At 41.8% G+C, this 25,931-nt stretch overlaps 2 protein-coding genes across 4 annotated transcripts; one reads left to right on the top strand and one right to left on the bottom strand.

The window, feature by feature from the left end:
• The first annotated feature begins 1,152 nt into the window (after positions 1-1,152).
• scamp4 (secretory carrier membrane protein 4) lies at positions 1,153-10,206 on the top strand. The gene is made up of 7 exons (XM_056604745.1): positions 1,153-1,326; positions 6,163-6,188; positions 6,320-6,448; positions 7,532-7,688; positions 7,821-7,922; positions 8,420-8,537; positions 8,646-10,206. Exons 2-7 carry the CDS (start codon positions 6,182-6,184, stop codon positions 8,832-8,834), a joined length of 702 nt encoding a protein of 233 aa, XP_056460720.1. The 5' UTR covers positions 1,153-1,326; positions 6,163-6,181; the 3' UTR covers positions 8,835-10,206.
• On the bottom strand, positions 8,655-25,891 carry LOC130393910 (probable E3 ubiquitin-protein ligase HERC6). 3 transcript variants are annotated; one of them, XM_056604672.1, is made up of 23 exons: positions 25,604-25,891; positions 24,991-25,144; positions 24,838-24,908; positions 23,470-23,697; positions 23,197-23,288; positions 22,886-23,013; positions 22,601-22,734; positions 22,306-22,358; positions 22,035-22,132; positions 21,869-21,928; positions 21,624-21,720; positions 21,289-21,463; positions 18,624-18,775; positions 18,272-18,391; positions 17,959-18,057; positions 17,385-17,549; positions 16,419-16,559; positions 16,073-16,242; positions 15,771-15,837; positions 15,597-15,667; positions 13,872-13,959; positions 12,715-12,817; positions 8,655-12,618 (listed from the first exon to the last, which is right to left on the bottom strand). In XM_056604672.1, the coding sequence occupies exons 1-23, from the start codon at positions 25,797-25,799 to the stop codon at positions 12,365-12,367; spliced, it is 2,916 nt and encodes a 971-aa protein (XP_056460647.1). In that variant the 5' UTR covers positions 25,800-25,891; the 3' UTR covers positions 8,655-12,364. The 3 variants fall into 3 exon arrangements, with proteins under 3 accessions (XP_056460647.1, XP_056460646.1, XP_056460648.1); XM_056604671.1 differs by having other exon boundaries at positions 8,656-12,618; positions 13,776-13,959; positions 25,604-25,890; XM_056604673.1 differs by lacking the exons at positions 18,624-18,775; positions 21,289-21,463 and having other exon boundaries at positions 8,656-12,618; positions 13,776-13,959; positions 25,604-25,890.
• Between the last annotated feature and the right edge of the window lie 40 nt (positions 25,892-25,931).

The following is a 25,931-nucleotide window of genomic DNA, read 5'->3' as shown; positions in this document are numbered from 1 at the left end:
TATACAAATAAAGCAGTTGACAATAAATGTGAAATGGATTTTATTTCAATTCCATCTGTGAATAAATGTGTTGGGCTAATTAGATCCTTGTGATTATTTTACTGCTCCGGCTCACTTGAGATCAGATGGGCTGTATGTGGCCCCTGAACACAAATTTGTGTTTGACACCCCTGCTTTAGAATAATATAAGTAAAAATGTATTTTGCAGTAAAAAAAAGTCTTAAGAGTACACTTTATCCAAAAAGTTACTCAAGTAAATGTAACAGAGTAAATGTAACTAGTTACTATCACCTCTGCACCTAGTAAGCGATTTAACATAGGTAGCAGTTAACAATTGTTAGCTAGCTTAACTTGATATATTGATATCTATTAATCAGTCATCATTTAGCCAAACAATATGCAATAGCATTACCCAACTTACACGGTTTGTTTGGAAAAAACAAGGATCTGATTCAACGTCAGTGTGATTGAAATCACAACACGGCAGCTGTCACCTGGCTCCGCATCCACTTGGCCAGTTCAACCATGTGTTAAATGGTTGAACTGCCCATTCAAGGCCCTGATATACTTCCAACTGAATTTTAATTTGCTTAGTTGCAAATGCTGTGGAACATCTGCCGAATACTACAGAAAATGCCAACTTTTCATCAGATTGCCCGGGACTCGCCATTTCTGCTGCTTCATCGAATCTGTTTGGTGTGTGGTGTTCGTGTGCGCGTGTGCGTGTGCGTGTGTGTGTGTGAGAGCGTGTGGGTGTATGTGGCGCGCGTGTCCTGGCTTGTGTGTAAGGACACTGGCTCCGATGGCTACCATGAAACATGACTCTGCCTTATTAGCCAACCATAATCGCTTATCTCGTTGTTAACCCATCCGGGCTCCTCACAAACAGTTTGTGTTTGGAGCCAGGGGTGCGTTGCATTACGCAGTTTATTCAATAAATTCATTGTAACGCAGCGCATTTAACGTACAGTAACGATAACGGCGTTGTAACGACGGAATCAGTAATTTGTTAGATTAAGCCGTTACTGAAAAAATAAGGGCGTTACCTAACGCCGTTCTTTTAAACGGAGTTATTACAAACACTGTATAATGTACTGATCTACATCAATGGATACTGCCCTTATGGTCATATGTTTCCGTTAGAACTAACCGAAAATTGGGATGTGTAGTCCGGTACTTCGAGAAACATTTGGCATCTGTCCTGAAAGAGAAATCCTCATGACCACAATTCCCACCATGCAGTGCAGCTAGCTGTTTTCCACGAGACTTTCACTCAGTTGCACACCCTGACGGCCCTAAATTACTTTTGGTAGTGACCCTAAAAAGGTAGGATGGCAATTCTTCTTTTATATTTGTTCATCAAGATAAACGTTTTTTGTTTTATTGAGTAACATCAGCTACACCCGCTGCTACTATGGCAATTCCGCGTTGATCTTCTCCATGTCAGTTAAATACATAGCGTAGGTAGAAGAGTAAAAAATCTGTTATCAGATGCTCATTCCTTTGGTGGCTCCTCGGCTTTATTGAGCTATCAGCTCTCCTCCCAAACGACTAATACGAACACATATGTATTACTATAGGAAGCTTGCATTGCGCTATATTTTCGATTTCGCTTGAAGTTGTCAATCCAGATGACGATCTGACGTGTCTTGTAGCCTTGGCATTAGTATCCATGCATTCATTCAGACATCAAAATCCAATCTGAATAAACATATTCTCCAACATATCGATGTAAAGTATCGGTAACATAAAACGGAGTATTCTGTAGGAGAGCATTTGTACCCGAGAGAAGTAGGATACAGTCAGAAACTTTACGACCGCACGGGGGACCACCGGGGATCTGTTAAACTAGTTATCTCTCAGCCGCCGCTGATATCCCGCTGCACGTCTGCAGCCGTCAGTACGGTAAACCGCCGATCATTTAAATGTAATTTGGGATTTGCATGAAGCCCTTTTCAAATGACCATTTACAAATTCAACTGTTGAATATTTAATCACACGTTCAATGATCTCATACATACCCTGTAAGCATAAACCAGTCCATTTTACCCTCACAGTAAATATGACGAGATCTGAAGTTCAATTAATAATATGTTATTATTCCACATGATGTCTCTCACCTTACATACCGCAACCATGATCATTCCAAACCAGTTCAGCTCTGAGAGGTCCTCTTTGTTGATGTTTCCCTATACAAACATGAACCTCTGAAGACAAATATTTAATTAGGATTAACGTCAGGGTAATGAGTGTGTCCAGTTTTCTGTGATACGCCATATGTGATCATAGGGTGATCCAGGACTAGATACTACGAGACAATGTCTGGCCATCGTAGGATCATTGCACTTATTATTTTACCTTAAAATGTATTTACTGTGAGAGAAGGGTGTGTGGACCCCCATTAACATGAAACTATTAAATATTATTTTCTTCTAATTGTCCAACCATACTCGCTCAAAGATAACAATAGCCCCTGTCAATTTTTTTTAAATATATTCCAGTAATGTATTACTTGATTCTGGTTTTTGACAGTATATACACAGAACATTTTGAAGTGTTAAAGTAACACTAAAATAGTTAAATTGAACACCATTTCCGAGTGCATTTGGTCCCGCTCAGAATTAAATTAACTATTTTCAAAGTGTTGAGAGTTAAATTAACTCCAAATAGAGTTAAAGATTAACACTCATATACACTGTATAGTGTTATTTAAACTTAACACTAAAGGTTAAACAACTCTCTAGTGTTAATATTATTCCCAGCAGTGTTAATAAATAACTCTTCTGTGATAACAAATCAACTCTGATGGTGTTAATTTGAACGCTGATTAACACTGCATTGAGCTATTTGAAGTTAACATTTGGCAGTAAAATAACTCTGGTTGATGTCACACACTACTGTGTTAAGTTACTCTCGTGCAGTGAAAAAAACAGTGAGTAGAGTAAAATAATGACACATTAACACTGCGGCGTGTCATTAAAACCTCTGAATGTTCTAATTTAAAATTTACAAAAATGAATATTATTTTTAGTTCAAACTGTCAGGCTGACATGCTTAAATCTCATGGCGGAAACAAAGACATTTCAAATCATTGAGAGCTAGATAAAATGGCAATATAGAAGAATGTACTTTGAGGAATCAGTCGCTCCATAACTCATTTGAAATGGTTAAAGTAACATAGCTCATCGATGTGCAACACTTTTCGAACATTGTTTGGATGCAGTCTGACCTTAAAGGCATGCTAATGATGGTCAAAACAAATGGTTTCAATCAGTTTTCCACAGAGTATTACATATTCATCCTTCACAGCAGTAGACTAACAAAACGCAGGCATCTCAAAGGCTACCTCAGTACAGATTATGAAGTCACAGCGGTACTCTGTACCATGGTATTTAAGTCATTAGGCAGAAAAAATACTGGTTGACAATTCAGCTCCAAATTTGGACGCAATGTCTGGGCCGTTTTTGAGCTCACTTAGTGTAAGCATTTTTCCCGGGCCTAAAGTTAGTCTTTCCTTGTTAAAGGATTCTCGATAGAAGGCTAGTAGCTAATGTTTGTGTAATGTTTTTAAAGTTTTTTAATTGTTTCTTAAAGAAATTATGTTTGGCTTCATAACGCATGCACCACATGTGCAGTATTGGGCCAATGGTCCTTATAATGCGAGGGTAATGAATCATGAAATGATGCTTTGGTAGGAGATTGAGTTGAGGAAACAACTGCTTGAAGAGTTGATGATGTTCAATGATTAAGTGTTTGAGGTGTATGGTCATGCCTTCTGAGAGGACGGGTGAAAAAACATTGTTAACAATCTGTAGAAGCAAAAGAAGCAGACACCAATAAACATCACCGGTCTGAAATAAATCACCAAATAGCCACGGCATGTTGCACAATATGCACCAGGATTGTATAGCATTCAGTCCCAAATCATTACTTCCATCAAGCATTTTTACTCTAGGGTGCCGATTTCGCTGTTGGTTGTTGTAACCATAGTCAAAAGCATGTATTCTACCTTCCTGTTGTTCGGCATTCAGGAAGTTACCCTGAATGTACTGTAAAACCAGGTTGACCTCAAACTGAGCAGCACCTTCTAAAATATCAGGCATTATATCTACAGGAAAGTTCATTGATGTGTTAAAATACTGTAGTGTATTCAACAGACAAGTGCGTTTCACACCATGTGTCTGAGGTAGCGCAGGGTTAGTTTGTGAAGTTTGACAGTGCTGGGCGTGCATCTCAATGGTTCTTAATACAACTTCAGGATTATCTTCACAGAAGACAGTTTGAAAACAAGCTTTCTCAAGGAGACAGAAACGACAGCAACAGCGAGCACTAAAGTATTCAACAAAGCCAAACAGACCATGCAAACACAAATTATCCCTAGTGACCTGGACAATGGTACCATGAATAACACTTTTAGCCATGGAAATGTTAAGTCCCTCTGTCTCAAGTACTTTTATATCATTCACCAGTGGTTCCAGTATCATATTAAAACCGTAACGTTTTATGCCCTGTGTGTGGAGAAGAGCACATAATAATATTAATAAAAAATAATATTAATAATATTAATCAAAGCCGAAATAAAAGATTGGGGGCATATTTCTGAAAGTAAAATATATAGCCCCTACTTTATAGATACCCATTTTAGAGCCCAAGGGATTCGCTGTTTCAAAGTCATCATAAAACAGTTGAATCTGCAATGCGTCATTCTCTTTAGAAAACGATGGATTTTCTTTCAAATAGTTGGCATCTCTTATCTCTGTATGAACACCTTCTTTGGGAATGTGCCTGGGCTTGAATATGTTGGTCAGTTATAGGTTATCAAAAATGGTCTTAAGCGTTTCTAGACTGGGAAAATATGTTCGGTTATAATCACCTAGTCATATGTCCCAGTAGATTTCTTTCTCCTGCTGTCAAATCTTTTTATTTTAGGCCCTATCATAGTAATGCTCCTTGGAAGAGGAAAGGATAGCAAAATGACAATTAATAAAAACTGTTAGGATTAAAACTTTAACACTATTTTCCATTGCCAAAACTATTACTGTACGCAACTCACATTCTTAGCGAATGGGTCACTGAGGCAGGGGAATAATTTCACAATTCCTCTGGCGTACATTTCTTTTAACTGGTGATTTTCTGGGAGGTGATGTTCTGTAAAAAGTGACTCATTTTCCATAGATTCAACTTTAACCCAGAAAGCTAGATAAAGCACATAAGGTCTGACTAAAAACAATCATCAAATCACCCATTCTTCTCAGTCAAGTCAGCTGCCAGTATGTTGAATATTTTTCTCCTGGTATCGTCCACCAAGGACTTGGTTCGATTGTATTCTTGTAGTATACGTTCCCCTCCAGGTTTTGTGAAAAGGATGGACTCCACCTATTTAAAACCCAATGCAAAACAATTTAGCAATGTAGGAAAATATATCGACTTGAATTCAAAGTTAAATCGTAATGCTTAAATTAAATAGCATCATGGCTTCTACAATGTCTTCAACCCATGTAAAATATAACCTCTATTTGTGCTAATCTGATCCTGGTGGAGAAGGAATTGGGGGGAAAGGAACTTTGGCTTTGAGTCTCTGAAGTCTTGAAAAGTCAGGTTGAAACGCGACATATGAGAGAAAGGGATTGTTGCCGTATGCGGGACAGCCGTCAGTTCACTTCGGGTCCATGTCATTTCTCCGGTCCATTTGTTCCGACCCGCAGTCGTATTGGGACTCCTCCCACTGCTCGGCCGCCGGAGGAGTCCGCATACGAGCGAGAGGTCGGAACAAATGGAGCGTCTTTTTACACCCCGTCTTTTAACTACCGAAATTGACAACACTAGGGGGCATTCTACTCCAGCTGTTGTTAAATTAACTCAGAAAGAGTTCATGCACTTTGACACTGCATATTTAACACTGGGGAACTTACTGTGTAGGGCGCTGCCATTATATACTACATACTACAAGGTGTTACCGTAGTTCTGCTCATAGGCGCCCGTAGAAATGTACATGACGGCGGAAAATACCGGTCTTCTGGACTTTGGTCAGACATTTACATTAAGCTATTTATCCCAGGATCTGACCCACCCAACGTGACTAACAAGAAACACGTTGCACAATAAGTTAACCCAATAGTTTGTAAGTTGATAACTAACAGTCTCTTTTTACTTGATTTTCAGGAACAATTAGGATTTCAAAATGACAGGTTTGTTTTTTTGTATTTTGTTTTTTAACTTTTGAACCGTTGTTTTTGTAATGTCCACCATACTACCATATCGAAATCCAATCCACAATGTGTATTGTGTACTAAATGTTATATTTTTTTATCCCTTTTAGCACGTGTCAATAACTTCCCACCGCTGCCAGCAATACTCAGAATAAAGCCCTGCTTTTACCAGAACATTGAAGATGAGATTCCTGTACCACATCAACAGTTGGTGCGCAAAGTGTACATACTTTGGATGAGTAAGTGCTCACACAGCTTCACGTCTTTTGTTTGTCTTGTTAGAAGACATATTTGGTCACTGTTGTAAAGCAACACAAGTTGTTTATTAACCCCTGAACATGATATTTCTAAATATAAATTTTGACCCTTGTGATTGTTGCAGCTCCTAGATTAACTATTAATGAGATATTGCTGCAGGTGTATACTCATTGAAAAATCGTCCAACAATACAGGCAGCTCCTAAAGGAAAGTGCCCATTCTGCTTTAAGATGTAAAGCGCTACTTCCCCATTAAATACCACCAGCTGGATCTTTCTTTCTAAAAAGCGGACATGGGTCATATTGAGGCCCGAGTCTCACGTGTCGTCAAAATGGGCCAACACAGGGAGAAGTCTTCCTTCCTCCAATAACCGTACATGTTGGTAAAGCATGTTGTGGGTGTGCAGGAACGTACCTGACCTGTTTCTTCTGTGCTGTAAATGATAAATGGTAACTGGATTACATTACTGCCTTACATTCACCCATGCATGCACACATTAACACACTGACGGCAGCGTCAGCCAGGCAAGGCGACAACCAGCTCGTCGGGAGCAGTCAGGGTGAGGCGTCTCGCTCAGGGACACCTCGACAACAAGCTAGGAGGATCTGGGGATCGAACCAGCGACCTTCCGGTTACCAGCCAACTCGCTCTGCCTCCTGAGACACATGCTACCCGGGCTGCCCCCCCCGCTGTCCCATAGCGTACTCTGGCGTGTTGTGGTTGAACCCACCACTGACCGGTTTCCTCCCTGTTGCCCCCTCCTAGTGTATTCTGGCGCGCTGTGAGTGACCCGTTCCCTCCCTACTGTCCCACAGTCTACTCCGGCCACTGTGACTGACACCGTTCCCTCCCTACTGTCCCTTAGTCTACTCCGGCCACTGTGACTGACCCGTTCCCTGCCTACTGTCCCACAGTCTACTCCGGCCACTGTGACTGACCCGTTCCCTCCCTACTGTCCCACAGTCTACTCCGGCCACTGTGACTGACCCGTTCCCTCCCTACTGTCCCACAGTCTACTCCGGCCACTGTGACTGACCCGTTTCCCCCCTGCTGTCCCCTCTTAGTGTACTCGGGCACGCTGTGTATGAACGTGATCTCGTGCATCGCCTGGTGGGCCGGCGGCGGCTCCATCACCAACTTCGGCTTCTCTCTGCTCTGGCTGCTCCTCTTCAGCCCCTGTGGCTACACCTGCTGGTTCAGACCACTCTACAAAGCCTTCAGGTAAACCTCCTCAGGACTCCAGTTAACCTTCTCTTGGTCTGTCGTATAAACAAGGCTTCATGTTCAGTTGTCAAAGTCATAACAATCCAAACCTTTATTTACCTCTTCTTCTTTTGTCCCTTCTCTTTGCAGGGCGGACAGTTCCTTTAACTTCATGGCCTTCTTCTTCATCTTCTTCCTCCAGTGCGTGCTGGCTGTGATCCAGACCATTGGCATCTCCGGTTGGGGAACCTGGTGAGTGAGGCGTCCTGCCGCTCGCTCGGTTCACGCCGAGGTTGGAGCAGTCACGGGGTTTAGCCTGAAGACTAGGATGAAACCTGCTGTGACACTGCATGGACGCTCAGTTCATGACCGGACGATAATGATGTGTCGTCACGGCCAGATTTTTCCCGCATAGCGCGTTCCTCTCCTCACATCAGAACCTTAATCAGGGCAAGCACATCCAATAATATAAATAAATAAGTTGAATTTTGCGGCCTCTTCAACCATCGAGGTCAATGTGAAAGTGTTTAACTAATGTTTGATACCAGCCTAAAATCATAATAAGACTCAATTACTCACCCATGCACACCCAACGTCATCCCAGAATGCACTGCGGCTGCTGGTCATACATCCGCATAACAGCTTCATTTCCCAGTAGTGAGACCATGGCGGTGCGTTTGTATTTAATTCAGCTTGCTCTAATGCCATACTGTACACTAACCCCACTACCCTGCGGTGTTCACCCAAAGCGGGTGGCTGTCCACAGTGCTGTTCTTCAGCACCAACGTGGGCTCAGCCATAGTGATGCTTATCACCACCCTGCTTCTCACCCTGGACACCGTTTTAATGGCTCTGGTTCTGATCAAGGTGAGTCCCCTGACACATGGCAGCGTACACACACACACACACACACACACCTAAGCAGGATGTGACCCCTGTTGTGTGTCCTACCCCCCCCCCCCCCCTCCCCGTCAGGTCCACAGAATGTACCGCGGCGGCGGCGGCAGTCTGGGGCGAGCCAAGGAGGAGTGGTCCACCGGGATGTGGAAGAACGCGACGGTGAGAGAAGTAGGCTTCAACACGGTGGCTCAGACGGCCCAGGGCCCCAGCCTGCCCCAGTACCCCGCTGCAGTGCCCAGCTACCCGGACAACAGCCAGTGGTAACTCCGGACACGACCAGAAGGTGGCGACAGAGGATAGTTGCGTTTCTCTCGAGTGCCAAAGAAGAAAAAATCACTTGGTGCATAAAAGTATTTCACATGAGCTGACTGGAAATGATACATTGCAGTGTTGTTTATTTTTTTTGTTTAACAAGGGAGGGTTGTTATTAAGATATTTAGGATAAGGCCTTCCTCAGTAAAACACTTTGTTGGGTTATTGTCAGGAAAGGAGACCTGAGTTTGTTGCCATCGTCCATTCCATTTAATTTCATCCACGTTTACAAAAGCTGTCCTCAGGGGTTGTTAACAACCCTTTTAGTGTAAAGAAGTTCTTTATCTAGGTTCGAGAAAATAAGTTAATACGAATAAAAAACAGTACAGAATTGAGGCAAGAAGGAATTTGTTTTGATATTGTTGATTTGAGAATGCCATATAATGCCTGCTTTGGGTCCAGTGTATGTGAAAGGCCTTAAGACCCTAAGACTAATGTGGGCTGGTAGGACCACAATTGACACGTTATGTAGGGATGGGGATATTTTTAAGAAAAAAACAATACAGTACAGCTTACTCTTTTCCAATGTATTAGTTAGTATCCATCATTTCAACGCCACACTCATATTTATTTTGTATTTTTTTATAATGCTATACACGGATCTATGCCTTTGATCAGCATCTGCCTTTATTATCGATTGAACTAATAGGCCTTAATATTGCATGCACCTTTTGCATGGTGAAAGTATGTTTTCTAATACTTGCCTTAACAAATGCTTCAAATTTTGTTGTTAAGAGGGGCCAATGAATTGTCAAAAGCCTTTTTCTTCCTACTTTAACTGGAAAAGCAATAGTTTCGATTTCCATAACTTGAATTTGCCTGGTATGCAGTTGGTGACCTGTTGCCATTACTTTCTACTGACATGAGGGTTCAAACTGTTCCCTTTTGCACCTGTTACTTACAATACTATTGCCAAATAACAATTGAAACACAAGAGCAACAATACCGTTTTCTACAAGGTTCCTTTGTAAGGTCACATTCTCTTAATCCAGTGCCATAGCGACTAGGTCATGAGTTATATTTTACAAATGCATTTGGTTAGAATAATGCTATGCTGCTTGAAAATGTCTAATATTGAACTTCACAGAAAAAGGGCATGTGCAGGGATATCAACTATTATTTTGAGAATCATTTTAATCTGAATTTCATGGCAGTTTTTTGGTTGCTATGAAAGTATATTTGATCGTAATGAGCACTATATCCTTTGTTAAAGAAAATGCCAAATGAGCCTCTCAATGTGAATCCAAACATTTCAATAAACATTCTCGTTTTCAGTTTTTTGTCAATGTTTCATTGAAATTAGAGAAATGTTAGCCGTTTAAATCATTATCCGAAATGACTGAAAATACCCAAGTTATTAGAATGAGCATTGTTGTTACGGTAAATTACGGTGAATGTGTTTTGAGGTTATTGGAAGAACATTGAATATGAAGATTACAAGTGAAATACACTATGCTTGTGATATGCAGAATAACGTGGTGCTCGAGTTGATATCACTCTTAGCCCGTGTCTGTTCCTTACTGCTCCAGTCATCCCAGGGCTGTGCGGAAACAAAAAGAATCTCCTAAATGATCAATTAATGAGTTGTGTGAATAATCCTGCCCTGTTAAATCAATGAGCTTGGTTTTTTGCTTTCGTATACAGGTTATCAGTTGAGTCACTACCAAATCTGTCCAAGCTGTTCAAGCTACCAGCGTACCCCACATATGGATTTCACCAATAATGCATCTCTCGGAGTAACGTAACTAGCCCTCAGACAGTGATCATTTCAAGTAATAGTCATATTAAAATATTGCATTTTCTAATGAGAATAAAGTAAATGTCAGCCATCTTTTTTGGTTTTCACATATAGTGAAGTGACGTGGTGGAAGCAGACCTATAGAAAATAATAGGCCAAAAACAGTTTCCGCGGTGGACCCATGTAGCTAAATTACATTTTGTTTATTTGGTTTGGTTACGACAATCAAACTCACATTTCTTGCTATAAATGTTATCAAAACCCATTTTAAAGACCAATGTAGCTATATTACATTTTGGTGTGATACTTGGTTGTAAATTATTAAAAAGGCAGTAGGTAAAATAGGCCCTGTAGGTAAAATAAATGAATAAAGCTAACTACAAGCCATGAAGGCATGTTTTTTGTTTATGCAAGGGTTATAATGCAACCCTTACTTGTACCGAAACTCAAAACGTACTGATCTGATAACGGAAAAGACACAGAGGACCCTATTTTAACGGTCTGAAACGCAAGTGAGGAGCGCCAAGCGCAAGCAGCTTTGTGGGCGGTTCTATGGCGATGTTGCTATTTTACCGGCGCATAAATGACTCTTGCGCCTGGCGCAAATCTATCTACGTTGCCTAGCGACAAGCACAAACACGCCCCTTTTCCTCGGACGGTGAACTCGCCATCTCGGTTGAACTCAGTGGTGACTGAGCAAAATTCCGAGACAGAATTCAAGATGGCTGCGCCCAGTGTGACTTGAAGTATGAACTGTTTTCATTGTGCTCGGACCACTTTGGTGGTTTAAATGGCAATTTCAATCACTCGTATTACTGCAATACCTTACTGCGTCCGTATCTCTGCCTATAGCCTACTTATTTTGGAGCGCTTGGTCCTCTGCCAATGCTACCGCGACAACAGCTTTCCGGGTGGCGTCCATGTTTTCCTCCAACGACCGAGCAAAATAATAAAACGCTTGAAGTGTGGGCGTGGCGTCAGATCCGAGTCGGTGGTTTGGACGTAACGTGCAATAAACCAATGAGAGTCCCTTCTCCTATCCCCTTTAAGAGCCATGAGCGCATTTGAGTCTGACGAGTTGTTATTTTGAAAGAACGTTTGCAGTCTCCGATGAGAAAGATGCACATTAATTTCAAACTTCAAATGGCTCAGTTTATGGCCAAATAATATGGCCTAATTCACACACGGAATAGCGTTTTCTTCCACAACTTCAGACACACTGAGTCCTCAAATAAATTTCGGCAAAGAAAACGTAACACTCATATGATGCGGTAACTGTGGTTCTATTTAATGATATACGCAATACATTAACAAAATTTGTTTCTTACCAGTATTGTATGTATTATCGTTATCGACTTGTGTTCCTAATATGCATGTGTCCCCTCGTTAATATACATTGCCATGGACTGTATTATGCGTTACGTGTTTAGTTTGAGTGTGTTTAAACAGATGGACGCACGGCCGCTTTCATTAATTATTTTACACAAACACACACGCGCACCCGCAACGTTTGCGCCAGACCACGCCTCCTCCTTTCGCCGAGCCGCCCCTTGGGGCGCAAGATCATTCCCTAATTGACAGGCGCGTGGCGGTGGAGGGAAAAGAACGCTCTGCGCTAGTTGCAAACTGCAACGACACATGCGTCAGTGTAGAAAGTAAATTGCGCCGGATGCAAGATAGGGTCCATTGTGTGTTTACATAATCAATCACTGAACGTCTTTAATGCTAAATAAATAAACCCAATCTACGGATATATGGTGTGACCAAACTTATTAAGTTTGTCCTTCCAGGATCCTTTAGTGTAGCGAATGGCAGCCGACAGCATGCTTCTTAGCCTCCTCTTGGTGGGATATCTCCTGTAGTTGGGTAGCAGTAACATGGATTGGCAGGGGATGGCTTCTGGGAAATGGAGTTCTGTGGAATTGGGAAGGATCGCCACCCTCATCTTTACTTCTGTTATACCGATAATGGGTACACGATCCAGACCTGTGAGGAACACTGATGGCAAGACCGGTGGAGATGATGTTACAAAGGTACATACATCATAAACATACTATTACTGCTAAGTTATGTAGCATAATGTTTAATACTTACAGAGAAAATCTTTCTTTTTGTCCTCGGTCAGTTCTTCAAATACCTCCCAGAAGGTTAAGATATTGGGATGTGTTTCAGTGTACCCTCCAGCATACACCGTGTTCTGGGGGAGTTACAGAGTATTACGAATTAACGATTATTCAACATTGCCATTAAGTCATAGCGCAAGGCAGTGAATCCAGATACAATGCTGACTGTGTTAAGGAAAAAGAAAAATGTCACGTGAATTGTAAATTATAACTTCTGACCCGATCAAAACCGTAGTCTCGGCGGCACAGTCAGGAGAGCCGTTTGGTTCTTTCTTGTTCTAAACGTTTTTTTACTACTTATTTCTTCTTGATTTCTCGTTCATCTTTTTCTTTTTCGTTCTTTTGTCTATCTTGTTCTCCATCGTTCTCACATTTTAAAATGTTCTCATTCCCTTGTCTTTTCATTCGCCATATTTTTTATATTATTCCTGTTATTTATTCTCCTTTCGTCTCTTACCTCATTCTCAATCCCTATGTTCTCTATTTTTCATTTTCTCCAACTTTTTCTCGTCCTCCATCTATTAAAAAAAAAAAATCTCTCCCTTTCCTTGAATTCTGAACTTAGTTCATGCTTTTTTTCTACAGTTTCTTTTACTTTCTTTTATCGTGTTCTCATTCTCCATCTTTGTTTCTCCCTTCTCAATATTCTCATTTTCCATATCTTTAATCCAAATGTTTCTGCCCTCCATATTTTTCTCTTTTATTTCTCAATGTTTCCCTACTGTTCCTATCTCCTTTTTCTCATTCTCGTTCTTTCCATACACTCTTTTTCTGTTTTCGTTTTTCTAATTTCTCCCCATCGTGTTACTCCACTTTTCATTCTATCTTTATAGAACTTTTCCTTTATAATTTTTTGATAGATTTTTCTCGTGTATATAAAATATAGCAAAAAACGAATATGTATTCTCGTGAAAACATTAAAATATTCAAACATTTAAATGACAGGAAAGTCAGGAAACATCCATATGCTGATATTATGATCTCCTCTCTCAATAAAATAGTGTTGGACTTGTTATGCGAAGTAGTGCAGACCTGCTTCATCACATTCCAGTCAGTGAACTCCTGGCCCACCATCAAGCTTCGTAACTCTTTCGGTTCGAAGAACTCCACCACTTCTCTGATGCACACCTTGAAGAAGCCCCTCTTGAACTCCTCGAACACCGGTTCTACAGATTGGTTGAAGGCGTAGTTGATGTAGGCGTCGAAAAACTCTTTCCTGTGGATGGAGAAAGTGTTACGCTTTAGAAAATGTTTGTTAGCACAATCTGAACACTGTATAAATATTATTTACGTGGCAGGTGAGGGCACAATTATTACTATTGTTCTACTAACAATATTAAATGTATTTTGAGAATCTGCAATGGCTCACTAGTGATGTTGCGATACATGTTTCATTGTACATAAAAGCTCCTGAATTATGGTGGCCGGGCCACTGAAATCATATGATTTAATCTATCTGCACAACTAAACACTTTCAGCAAAGTCTTTATCCTGGTTTACCAATTATGTTAAGATGATTTGGTATTAGCCAGGATGTCGTTCAAGCCATTGAAATCAAGGTGCTTGGTTTGGAAGAAAGGCAGAGAAGTGAATAAGTTCTGAGGTTATCAACCTCAGAAATCTGAATCCCTACTATCTCAGAGAAGCCTCAGAAAGATCTTTCCCAGCAGCCTCAGGGATACAGCGACCCTCAACAGGGTCGCTGTATCAGGCATTCCAGGAAAAATCAAGGTGTGGCTTTAACAGGACAGGATTCTGCCAAGGATAACTAGCCCTAACCCTGTGGTCACTGCCCTCTAGGAGTTCCCGACCAACAGTTTTGGACCCTACCAGTGAAAGTTGCTTGCTCTACCGAGGTGCTTGAGCAGCATCGCCCCCGATGGTAAACCAGCAAACTGATGTTCCCCCTGAAATCCATCAAGGTGGAATTTGAAAGGTCTTGTGTGCAAAGGAGGTGCTGTAGTTCCAAAGGTCAAGCCACCCTAAGGTCTGAAGGGGAAGCTGTCAAGACTAGTAGGAAGCGACGTGTGGAGGCTGCAGTAGAACAGGCAGAGTCACGGATATGCCATCAAGTCCTGGTGGGAGCAGTGTCCATAGAAAGGACTGGTCTAGGAACCATCACTAAGCCCCCATTATGACAAGGCTTGGGGAAACTACTCCAGAGTGGGGTGAGAGCAACATCAGGGCTTCTCAACACTGCACAGGACTGGCAGCTGACAGTGGACTTAAGCAGGCAACTCAAGTTCCCTCAACGTGCTGCCAAGACCACCCTAGAGCCCAAAATACACCGGCACCGTGGCGCGCATTTAACACGCGTCAAGTGCCGCCCCTAGCACCAAAAGGAAGCGTCCCACTGCAGCGCCGCTCAGATTATGTTTTGAAAGCAGCGGAACAACCAACAGGGTTGGTAGGCTGCCATAACGTTATACCTGTTTTTGCGGAATTATTTGTCTAGTGCGTCAACAAGCTCCATATGTGCCATATGTATCAAGCTGGGAAGTACAAAGCAGCATTAAAAAAGTGATTTTTCATGGGCTACGCTATGCAATAGGACAGTGCTGTGAAGGACACGAGGCCGGACAGTGGCGGGAAGGAGACGGGGTGGTGCGCTGGCGCGCGTCTAGCAACCGCCGGTTCGTGGTCGTCCGTAGGAAATAATGGGGGCGGTTATTTTGACGCATGCCGTTCGCCGCCGGTGTGTTTTGGGCTTAAGAAGTCACATTGTTTGGGTGGTAGAGGTAAAGAAGAGTCTTGTCCCGCCGAGGCTTACCATGTCATGGGAAGACTGCGTGGACGAGGCCTTTGAGCGGAACTGGATGATAATGGATTCACCTCAATCGGCCATGAACTTACTTGTTGGAAAATGAGACAGGCTTCCCTTCTGTTGTTGGATCGAGTTCCACTTCTCTGCCCTCCCAGTCCACCTGCCGAACACAAAGAAACCAGCCGATGCAATTGCTTGTCAATTAGAAAAGGGCTATGGAAAGCCCATGAGGCCTTCTGTTTTGAAGGAGAAATTCACCCTACCCTGAAGCTGAGGTCCAACTTCTCAAAGTCCTCTGAGGTGTAGTCTTCCAAAATGCAACGCAAACCCCTGTGAGGAAGGCCACCGTGGATTAAGTTGAAGTCACTCCTACTCCCTGCACCAGCCTTGGACATTTCTTTGGTTATAGTTTATTTCTAGAACCATTGATACTTAATAAAAAAAAATGAATTACAGAAGTGATACAAAAAGACTATACTTATAAAATGTAATAAGTTTGATTAGATAACCATATATGGACAACAGGAATTCAAATGCCATCAATTTATGTAAAACCATGACTAACTCTGCTACTACTGGCTGAAATTCTTTCATGTCTTGATAGGATGGTTTCACGTTGACCAGCTTCTTGAAGAGAACTAATGGGAAAGGCAGTTTGATGATGTGGTGGTTGTACAAGGCAATGCCACATAGAACTCCAAACAGGAAGTACTTCTCCAATTTTGGCGGTTCAACCTGTCCCACACACGCACAAACAAAGGTTGGTAGTTGGTTAGTGTGGAATATATATAAGCTGTATTGAGAATAATAGTATTTCTTTCTAAGAAATTAATTAAGTGTATCATTTTTTATCGTATAATTGTTACTGTGTAAAGCGAACAAAACTGTTAAGCTTGAAGGGTATTCCTCACCTGGGCCGGGAACCAAGCTAGCGTCTGGCCTTCGTTATAAATGAACATATTTGAACCGGGGTTCATGAGCTCCTCGAACACGTTGATGAAGAAGTCTTCTTTGCTGATCTCTGTCAGTTCCAGTGCTTCTTTGAACTGCACCTAGGTTACAAAACAGGCTTGAGTGCACTTGTACTTATGGTGTGTTCCTGAATCCTCGGACGGCAGCCTTACGGGAGCACTTTGCGGAGGCACCCCCCTTTTTTGTCTTCATCTCTCGGAATTCTGAGAGTAGACCGAGAGCAGTGATGACGCTCTCAACAAAAATGTCTGCGCCTGTGAAGAGGTTTATTTCTTTCTAAAGAGGCTAATTTAGCTAACAATAAACAACGACTAGCCAATTTCATGACAAAATGACAAAGACGAACAGGAACGCTATAAATGCTCCGAGACCGGAAATGACGTCAAAAGTGCAACTCGGAAGGCTGGCGTCCGAGGATTCAGGAATCACCATTAGTCAGCCGTTGCTCTGTACTTGTGACATGTGCAATGACAATAAAAGTCTCTGTCTTGGACTTCACATGCCCACATTGCTTGACACACTGGAACCCTAAGGCCTAAAAGGGACAAGGAAGTTCTTCCCCAAAGCCATTGAGATAGGGACCTTGAATAGTAACACAGTTAATAATATAATAACACAAATAACACAGTAAATAAGCGGTCTGTCAATATTTAAATTTGGTTTGGAAACTCAATGACAATCAACGGAAGTTGATTCATCAGAACAAATAAGTCAAGCTTCAATTTTCGATACAGAGCGATTTTTACCCATAAAATATGAAATCATTCTTGTACGTTGATGGTTTTCAAAGTGAAGAAAAAACATTTCTTTCTTACGGTGAGTTGACGTGATGCAGATTTTCAGTGCAAAAAAGGAAAAACATAGAACTGGAAGACACAACAAAAGTTTAACAGTGACATATTTACATAGATTTGGCTCTCGAAAAGAGAGTGGTCGGCTGAAGACAGGTGGCGGAAAGTATCTTCAACAAGGTTTGTTTGTCTCAGTTTGAACTGGAACCCTTCAGGGTTCTCCAAGATACTACGGTCAATTTCTGCCTGGGAAACAAATAACTCTAGACGTTGTTTATCCTGTAAAAAAAAGTAGCAGGCTTGTCAAAATGTAATTTCTTTTTTACAAAAATGCAAATAGAGTAATTGGCACTTGTCCCTTCAGTCCTCCCTATAAGCCACTCCCTCAAACACGTGACTAGCTTGCTAGCTTAAGCAAAAGGTCTGATTGGACGGGCTAATTACAGGCCTGCAACCGTAATACCAGATTTATTATCAGAACATTTGATTTATTGATTGCTGCAACAATGTTAAGACAATTTCAACAAATATTAAAAAAAATGCTTTTAAAATAAATGGACCCCCCTTACTTCAAATAATCAATTATCAATTTGAATGAGTAAAATAGTCTTGAGATAGTATACCATTCATTCAGTATATGGCGAAAATGGCCTGAATTTTCTACATAGTAGGCATGTGTCAGTTATACCTTGAGAAAAATTGTGCAGATGCTAAAGGCTGCCAACTTGCAAGGGAGATTTAACACAAATGGAAACCGGCAGAATATGGCTGGTGTGTTCTCATCCTCCTGAAATATAAGATGAAGGACAATTCGTAATTATAACAACAAATACACAACAACAATCTCACATTTCATTTGACAGTTTCGCATTTTAGAGTGCTTTATACTTTAACCAAAAAACGTCAGCGCAAATGTTTAGTTGAAGTAATTAGCGTAGAACCACTTTACACCTGCAAGTATGATTTAGCATTTGAAAACCTCCTTTTGAAAGCATTTCTACCTCCTTTTGATAGCATGCAGCCCAAAGGCCCACATCCACATCAGGATCGTACAAGTGTTCTATTTGGTCAATGTAGAAAGTACTCAGTGGAACCTTCAGGGACCGCCCCGCTTTATTAGCCTGGGGAAACAATACATTGATGAATAATAACAATAATATAGAACTTTATGAAAACATATTATACTAGCAGAAAATTTGAAAATTTTACCGTTGTAAAAAATAAATGTAGAATGAATAAAATAAAATGTATAAATGATATCCAAAATCTGTTTAATTATAATTGAAGGTCAAAGTGTGTTGATTTGTTAAATGTTTGAAAGAAGGTTACCGGTAAATAAGGTTAGTGTCTCACCTTGAAGAGCATCCTGAGGGTCTCCAGCACCATTTTTACCATATTGTCATGAGACACCAGAAACTCATTCCGGAGAAAGTAGGACAGGGACCATTTGAACACCGCAATGTGTCTGGTCAGGATGGCAGGGGGCAGGGAAGACCAACAGCCTCCTTAAACAACAATAAAAACACATTTTAATAACCTGTACTACCTGTAATTACCTAAACTGGTTTATAATATATCATACCATATGGAGCTAATCTCGGACCCAGCAGTCCCACTATGTTATAGCAAGACTTCCTGGGGACACCGCACAGAGCCTGGGCCGGAAACAAGACTAAAGGGGGCAAGTTACGCTACGTTTCCTGTTTTGTTACGGAGATATTCTACCTCAGTAAACTTGGATTAAGCTTTCTGGAGGGGATTTTAAATTAATAAAGTGTATTTCTATGACCAGTCGACAAGGTGTTGATTGGAAACATTTACAGACTTGTTTTTACAGTTTACTACGACTGGCCACGTTTATTCACGCCAAATATGTAATTACAAATACTGCAATATGTATAGAGCTCCTAAGTACGCCCCTTCCGGAAGAGCCAATGGGACCTCTGAGATCGTAAAATATGAATGTGTTTTAATGGAGAGAAAGTAATTATTTTCTGGTCCCCGTCTTTACATGCCCTGGATTACACATATGTTGTTTGTTTGTTCATGCAAAGAACAAAAAAAATCGCAATGAAGTTTGATAATGTTAGGTTTTGTGTGAGGCCGCTTTGTGAACTACAGCTCTTCCCCGCTCTTGACGCGAAGTATATACGTCCCCACCACTCTGGTACAGACATGGCGATCTCTCTGCTCCACTTGACTGCTTTTTTCAAAGGAGAGGATAACAGCATCGAAAGAGGTGAAAATCATTACAAGTCGGGGCATGTGGAGAGTTTCAGTTATGCCGATGGGGAGGTTGTAGGCCTTGCCCGCGCCAGTCGCAGAGAGCGTGTCGTCACATACAAGACGTGTAGTCTTTCTCATTGTGTTTTCTCTACAGCCTTTAATATACAGTCAAACTCATGGCATGAAAAATTATTATTTAAATCCACAATCAACATATGTGTAATCGAGGGCATGTAAAGACTGGGACCAGAAAATAATTTCTTTCTCTCCATTGAAACCCATTCATATTTTACAATCATGGGGGTCTACCGGAAGGGGCGGACTTATGAGCTCTATTGTCAAAACTAATAGGCGGGTTTCAGATCGTCTGCATTTGCGCGCATGCATGCACGAGACTTGACAACATCCGCCCGAACTAGTCAGGAACTCGTCAAGTTCCCACAACGTCAAGTCGGACACAGGTGCACTTCTCGTTGTTTGAACAAGCATAGTTTGGGAGAGGGCACATCTCTTTGAAAGGACTTATGTCATTTGTCACGTGGAAAATTCCACGTGGTAATTCCAACCAACCAGGGCCACATTTTGATTTTTACTTTGAATCCTCGGACACCAGCCTTCCGAGTTGCACGTTTGACGTCACTTCCGGTCTCTGAGCATTCATAGCGTTCCTGTTCATCTTGTGATTGTGTCATGAAATTGTCTAGTTGTTGTTTATTGTTAGCTACATTAGCCTCATCAGCAAACCAGCCCGAAAACAAACAACACAAGTGTATAAAAGTGTGTAAGAACATTTTAAATCAACATTAAAATGACCTACGTGGTACAAAGACAAAAATATATATATCTTCACGGGCGCAGCCATTTTGTTGAGAGCGTCATCACTGCTCTCGGTCTACTCTCAGATTACCGAAAGATGAAGACAAAAAGGGGGCGTGCCTTCGAGAAATGCCGCAAGAAAGCTGGGAGATCTTCGACTTTCGACTCGGAAGTCTTGCGTCCGAGGATTGAGGAACACTCCATTGGCCACCAAATGCCCAGAAAAGCAGGTGGAAGTTGTTTTCCTGAAAATACCGCGAGTTTTGAAAGCCAGGTGACTCGTCGCAGCGGAAGTAATCCATGGACCGAAGTAGGGAATGCACCGAAATGAAAATTCTTGGCCGAAACCGAAACCGAATACACTGAAACAGTTGGCCGAAGGCCGAAACCGAATACCGAATGTGGCTTTAAATGTTTTTCATTCATTTTGCTTTAATTTTTCACCATTGCATAAATCAAACAATTAAATGTCCTTTATAAACTTTTTTGTCTTGCTTTTCTATAAAAAAAAAAAATTACAAATTTGATACAAACTATTTATTTAATACTGAGCGTTTTCTATCATTCCAGCAGACATTATAGCAAGAATTTAAGAACAATGCCTTTAAATAAATGAGTACATTTTTTATTTTCTTATTTTTTATAAAAGGAAAAAAATGTTCGGTGTATTATGTTCGGCCTTTTTACTCCTTCGGCCGAAACCGAACATTATGTTTTGGGCCATTTTCAGCCGAACATGTTCGGTGGCCGAATATTCGGTGCATCCCTAGACCGAAGTTATCACAGGTATTTCAGACGTTTTCCATCCCAGAATGTATTCTGACGCACGGAAAACAAAGCTGCATGCCTCATCAAAAAGAAGCCTAATATGAAGCAAAAGAAAGTGAAACACTGCGATAAACAAGATTTGAGGAGACCAAGGGAGATGCATAGGACCAAATTAACCAATCAGATCGAAGACAGAGGTGTGACTCACTTATTAACCTGGACATCTTTTCATTAAGCTCACTGATAATGTGAGCCAGGGGGATGGTCTCATTTATGTGGTCCTCTTGGAGAAGAGGACATGTCAGAAGAACCAGGAGTACATCAGGGGACTTCAGCACAGGCTTTGCTTTTAGGAGAGGATCGATAATATTGGCAAAATCGATCTAGATGAAAAAAAGTCACATGGTTACAGTTAAAATAGGGCAAAATATAACATAAATATTTTGAGCTTTGGGTGGAGGAATTCAATTATCCTTAATTTGGGTCAAGGATAAACTATGTTAATTGATATAATATATTGTTAATTATATATTTGGTCTTAGCTCTTTGTTTGATCCATGGAATCTGCATCATGTGATCAAAAGTCTTGGCAGCAGCCTCAACATCAGCAATCAATTCCCCTGTAGTCGATGGAGACAGACTGTCGAGAAGGAGAGAGGTTAGGCACATCCCAACAAGTTCCAGGTCGTAAGCTAAAGGGGAGCTTAGCTTGCTTCCAGGATGTGCACAGGTGAGATATGTGGGGACTGAACCCAGAACCGTTTAACCACCCAGGACAAAGAACTTACTTGGGTTTTGCGAAAGCAGCAACAAGGCTCGAACTTGAAACAAACATAGACAGTATTTCCCTGCAATGGATTACAATACACTAGTTAGCACTAATGATACAGCAGTAATATACAAAATATTTAAAGAAAACATACATATTTGAGTTTAAAGAATGCAAAAACGAACTCTATAGCCTCCTGATCGCCTATTTCCATCGCCTGCCACTTTTGTAGTTTTTTTTCATCAAACCGCCTTATGGTCGAGTGACGGTCCCTCGTCCAACTCTATAGAAGAACAAATAAGAACAAATAACAGAAATGAATGAAATGAGGATAATGGAAAATCATGTAAAAGCTTACTCAGACACAAATAGGTTGACTCCTACCGTTTTGTAGCTTATTCACAAGGTGAGGTGTCATTACATTAGCATTAGCTTGAATGTGTTTCCATACAATACCTCGGTGGCCGAGTAGAGAAAGTTTGTGTTCCATCCAGCCGCTATTTTCAACTCTGCATGTGAAGCAGGACAAGGTGAAACATGTTATGTAACACTACACTAGATATAATAGAGTTCCTAAAAAAATGTACAGGAAAATTTACATTTGGGCTACATAAAAACATAACTATTAACAATTTTATTGCTCTGATCACATTATAATGTTTTTATTAAAAAATAATACGTTTCGATTAAAAAAATAATGATCTATAAATAAAATGCAGTTTTATAAATAAAACATTCTTGATTACAGTACCATTGGGTACAGCTGCTGCACCATCAGTGGTCCATGGGACTTGTACAAGAGAACCATCACTCCCACTTTGACCTTTAACCTTGCTGCCAAAGGTCCAAATGTGGCCGGATGAGCCCAATATTAAGGTGTGGTGGCTGGAAAAATCAAATTATCAATATTTAGAAGACACTAATGTCACCCAAGTATTTAAGCTTTTCATGATTTTGCAAGAAAAACAAAAATATGTAAACTGATTCTCAATAATCCACCACACAACCAGATAAGATTAGGTCATATGATTAGTACCTGCCGCATGCAATCTGTGCGATGGGTTCGTCGATGCCCTGGACCTGTCGGGGGATGAGTTCACCGGCAGTAGAACGATGGCCCAGCTGACCGTGGCTTCCATCACCAAAGGTGAAAACCTTCCCATCCTCGAGAGCACAACACACAGCACAACAATCAAACTCCAGCAGGGACTCATGGGGTCTGTCCCCCTTCCCCTTCCCCTTCCGTGACGGGCCGGAGTGTCCGTCCGTCCGTCCGTCTGTCACACAAAAGAGCGGGCTAACAGCAGGAATTGCGTGTATGTGTGAAAGCAGCTCATGTGTGATTACCTTTGTCAGGACAACTGAGTGTTCTGCGCCACAGCTTGCAGTGGCGACCTCTATTGGTTTGAGGGATGGTACTGGCATAATTCTAAACCTACCTGTTGGACATATCGAGGACATTACTATTTCCATAGCATGAAATTTTATCTAATTGACAGGATTAAATAATTATAATCCTTTAATTTAATAATTGTATTCCAACAGCAAGAACAACAGGGTCAGCAGAAACAACAAAGACAAATAATCAGATATTGGAAGAAGCAGAAACTGTTTTTTTACCCTTCTCGTCCACTCTGTTGAGTCCCAGTTGACCCAGTTTGTTGTTCCCACAGCAGTAGACCAGGCCTGAGAGAGCGATGAACAGGCTGTGGGTCCCGCCGGCCGCCACCAGGGTAACCGGTATCCCCGTGAGAGAGAGCACCAGGGCCGGAAAGGGCTGCACGCACACATCCTTCCCTAGCCCCAGCTGGCCGTGACTGTTGGAGCCCCACGAAAAGACGTCTCCGGCTGGGGTGTGTGTGCGTGGAGGAAACACGGCCACACATCAACACATACGAGATACGAAATGATTACAGATCGGTTGGGCGTTCCTCGTTGGTGTGCATAGCCTCGTTGGTCTTCATCTCGTCCCACCCCTGGTGCTGATCGACCTGGTCTCACAGGAATCCGTGAAATGACCACGGACGCTTAACTCAAAATCCGTGGGACCATCACGGAAACACGCAGATTTCCGTGTTATGGGCACGGAATTTGCTCCAATGCAAGTAACTGACACTGATATTCCGTGGCACACACACGGATTCCCGTTTCAATGAGCGAGTCGACCTGGCCTCACAGGGATCCTTGAAATGACAATAAATATATATACTGTATATATCACCTATCATGCGATTTCGTGCTCATGCGCACAACCGTTAATCTATTGAATCGTGTCCCAGAGCACGGTCACACCTTTTTCATCTTCCACAGAACGTCAAACCATTCAGAGAGAGAGAGAGAGAGAGAGAGAGAGAGAGAGAGAGAGAGAGAGAGAGAGAGAGAGAGAGATTGATTTGCATTGGTGATTTCCTGTGCCTCCTTTTTTCTCTCCACACAAAGCGTTCTCTCTCCCATTGCACACACGCGCATGCCCCGGCCTCTCCCGAGAGCACAGACAGTGTTGGTTCCAACCGAAAAAAAAAAAGCTATGTACAAGCTATGTAAAGCGAAAATCACAGTGTTATGGTAATTGTTTTGGTAGTTTTTGTCGCTCATTTCCTTCAAATTCTGGTGAAAAGAGACGAAGTCTGTTCACATGCCGACATCAGGGGTCCTGACCAATACTGTTGTTGGCCATGCTGATGGGTTTACACTGCTGTGGACTGTAGCAATTTAGTTTTTTGTAGGCTACACCTGTCTGTCATAATATCGATGCGGGCCCTCCCACAAAATCTACGTGCCACCTGTATAGATTTGCTCTGGCGCCGGGTGGTCTGATCATAGTAGACCTACTCAGGCAATTAATAGCCCACCAAAAGAAACATGGTTCTGTGATAACTGGCTCTTTATCTTTGTTCACATATGGTGACTGTCGGTTAGGCTATTTCTAGAGTCTAAGCATTAAGAAAGAGGATAAAGAAATCCAAATCAAATATCAATAAATATTACCTTTCGTCAAAGCCAAGGAATGGGAGTTTCCACACGCTACTTGGATTACTGGTACACGAAAATGCAGCAGACTGTAAGAAAATTACATTGGTTTATGTCTTTGTTCAGTTAGTTAGTGACCACACCATTAAAAAGAACTATGTCTGTGTTGACCTTGGTGTTTGGATCACAGGCGTTATGCGTCCAACGCCCAGTTGTCCATCGCCACCAGCCCCCCATGAGTACAGGTCTCCAGTTGCAGACAGCGAGAGGCAGTGGTCCCGACCGCAGGCCAAGCTCACCGCTCTGCTACAACCTGACACACGTACTGCCGTGGCGGACAAAACAGACACATGCAAATGGTTTTCTCTGCCCTTGTCAGGGCCAGGCGGAAGTCTGAGCGAGTGGGACTAATGGGAATGGGAAATAGTGAACAGCAAAACCGAATGGAATTTCAATGGCTATTATTTATTCATGATACACAGATTATTCTGCATTTAGTTTAGTTTACAAAAATAATAAGTTGTGTCTCAGGACCGATAGGATTCGTGGTGTAATATTGGCCCCGCCCCCTTCCGAACTCCGCATCTTAGCGCATGCGCTTCTCATGACTTCCGTTTCTCTGATCACTTGAATGTGAAAGTGAAACTTACAAAAAGCGCCAACCAGGCGGAGTAGAAGGCAAAATAACAAATATTTTATCGATATACCTTTAGATATAACCTCAATTCCATTTCTTACTGTGAACCCATATTGAAAGTGCTCATATTGCATAAGAACAACTCACCTGGCTTCGTCAGATCTTCGAGACTATTTCGACCAAGTTGTCCTTTGGAGTTTTGGCCGCAGGACAACACTGTGCCATCGCTGGTGAGGAATAAAGTATGCTGCTCACCACAACAAATTAGTGTGATGTTTTCATTGATGCTCCACGACAAACGAGCTTGGTTTGGTTCATCGGAGCAGTTTTTCCACCTGTACATCGTCCAGTTTGAACTAAACCAATAGCATCCAGCTGGCTTTCTTCATAGGTCCATTGTTGCAACGCATTGTGCTGTTGCCATATTGGATATTGATCCATAAACGTTTTACGTCACAATTTGCCCCCTAGCGGC

Source organism: Gadus chalcogrammus, chromosome 12 (assembly GCF_026213295.1).
Source record: "Gadus chalcogrammus isolate NIFS_2021 chromosome 12, NIFS_Gcha_1.0, whole genome shotgun sequence".
NCBI lineage: Eukaryota > Metazoa > Chordata > Actinopteri > Gadiformes > Gadidae > Gadus > Gadus chalcogrammus.
This window is presented reverse-complemented; position numbering and strand designations above follow the sequence as displayed.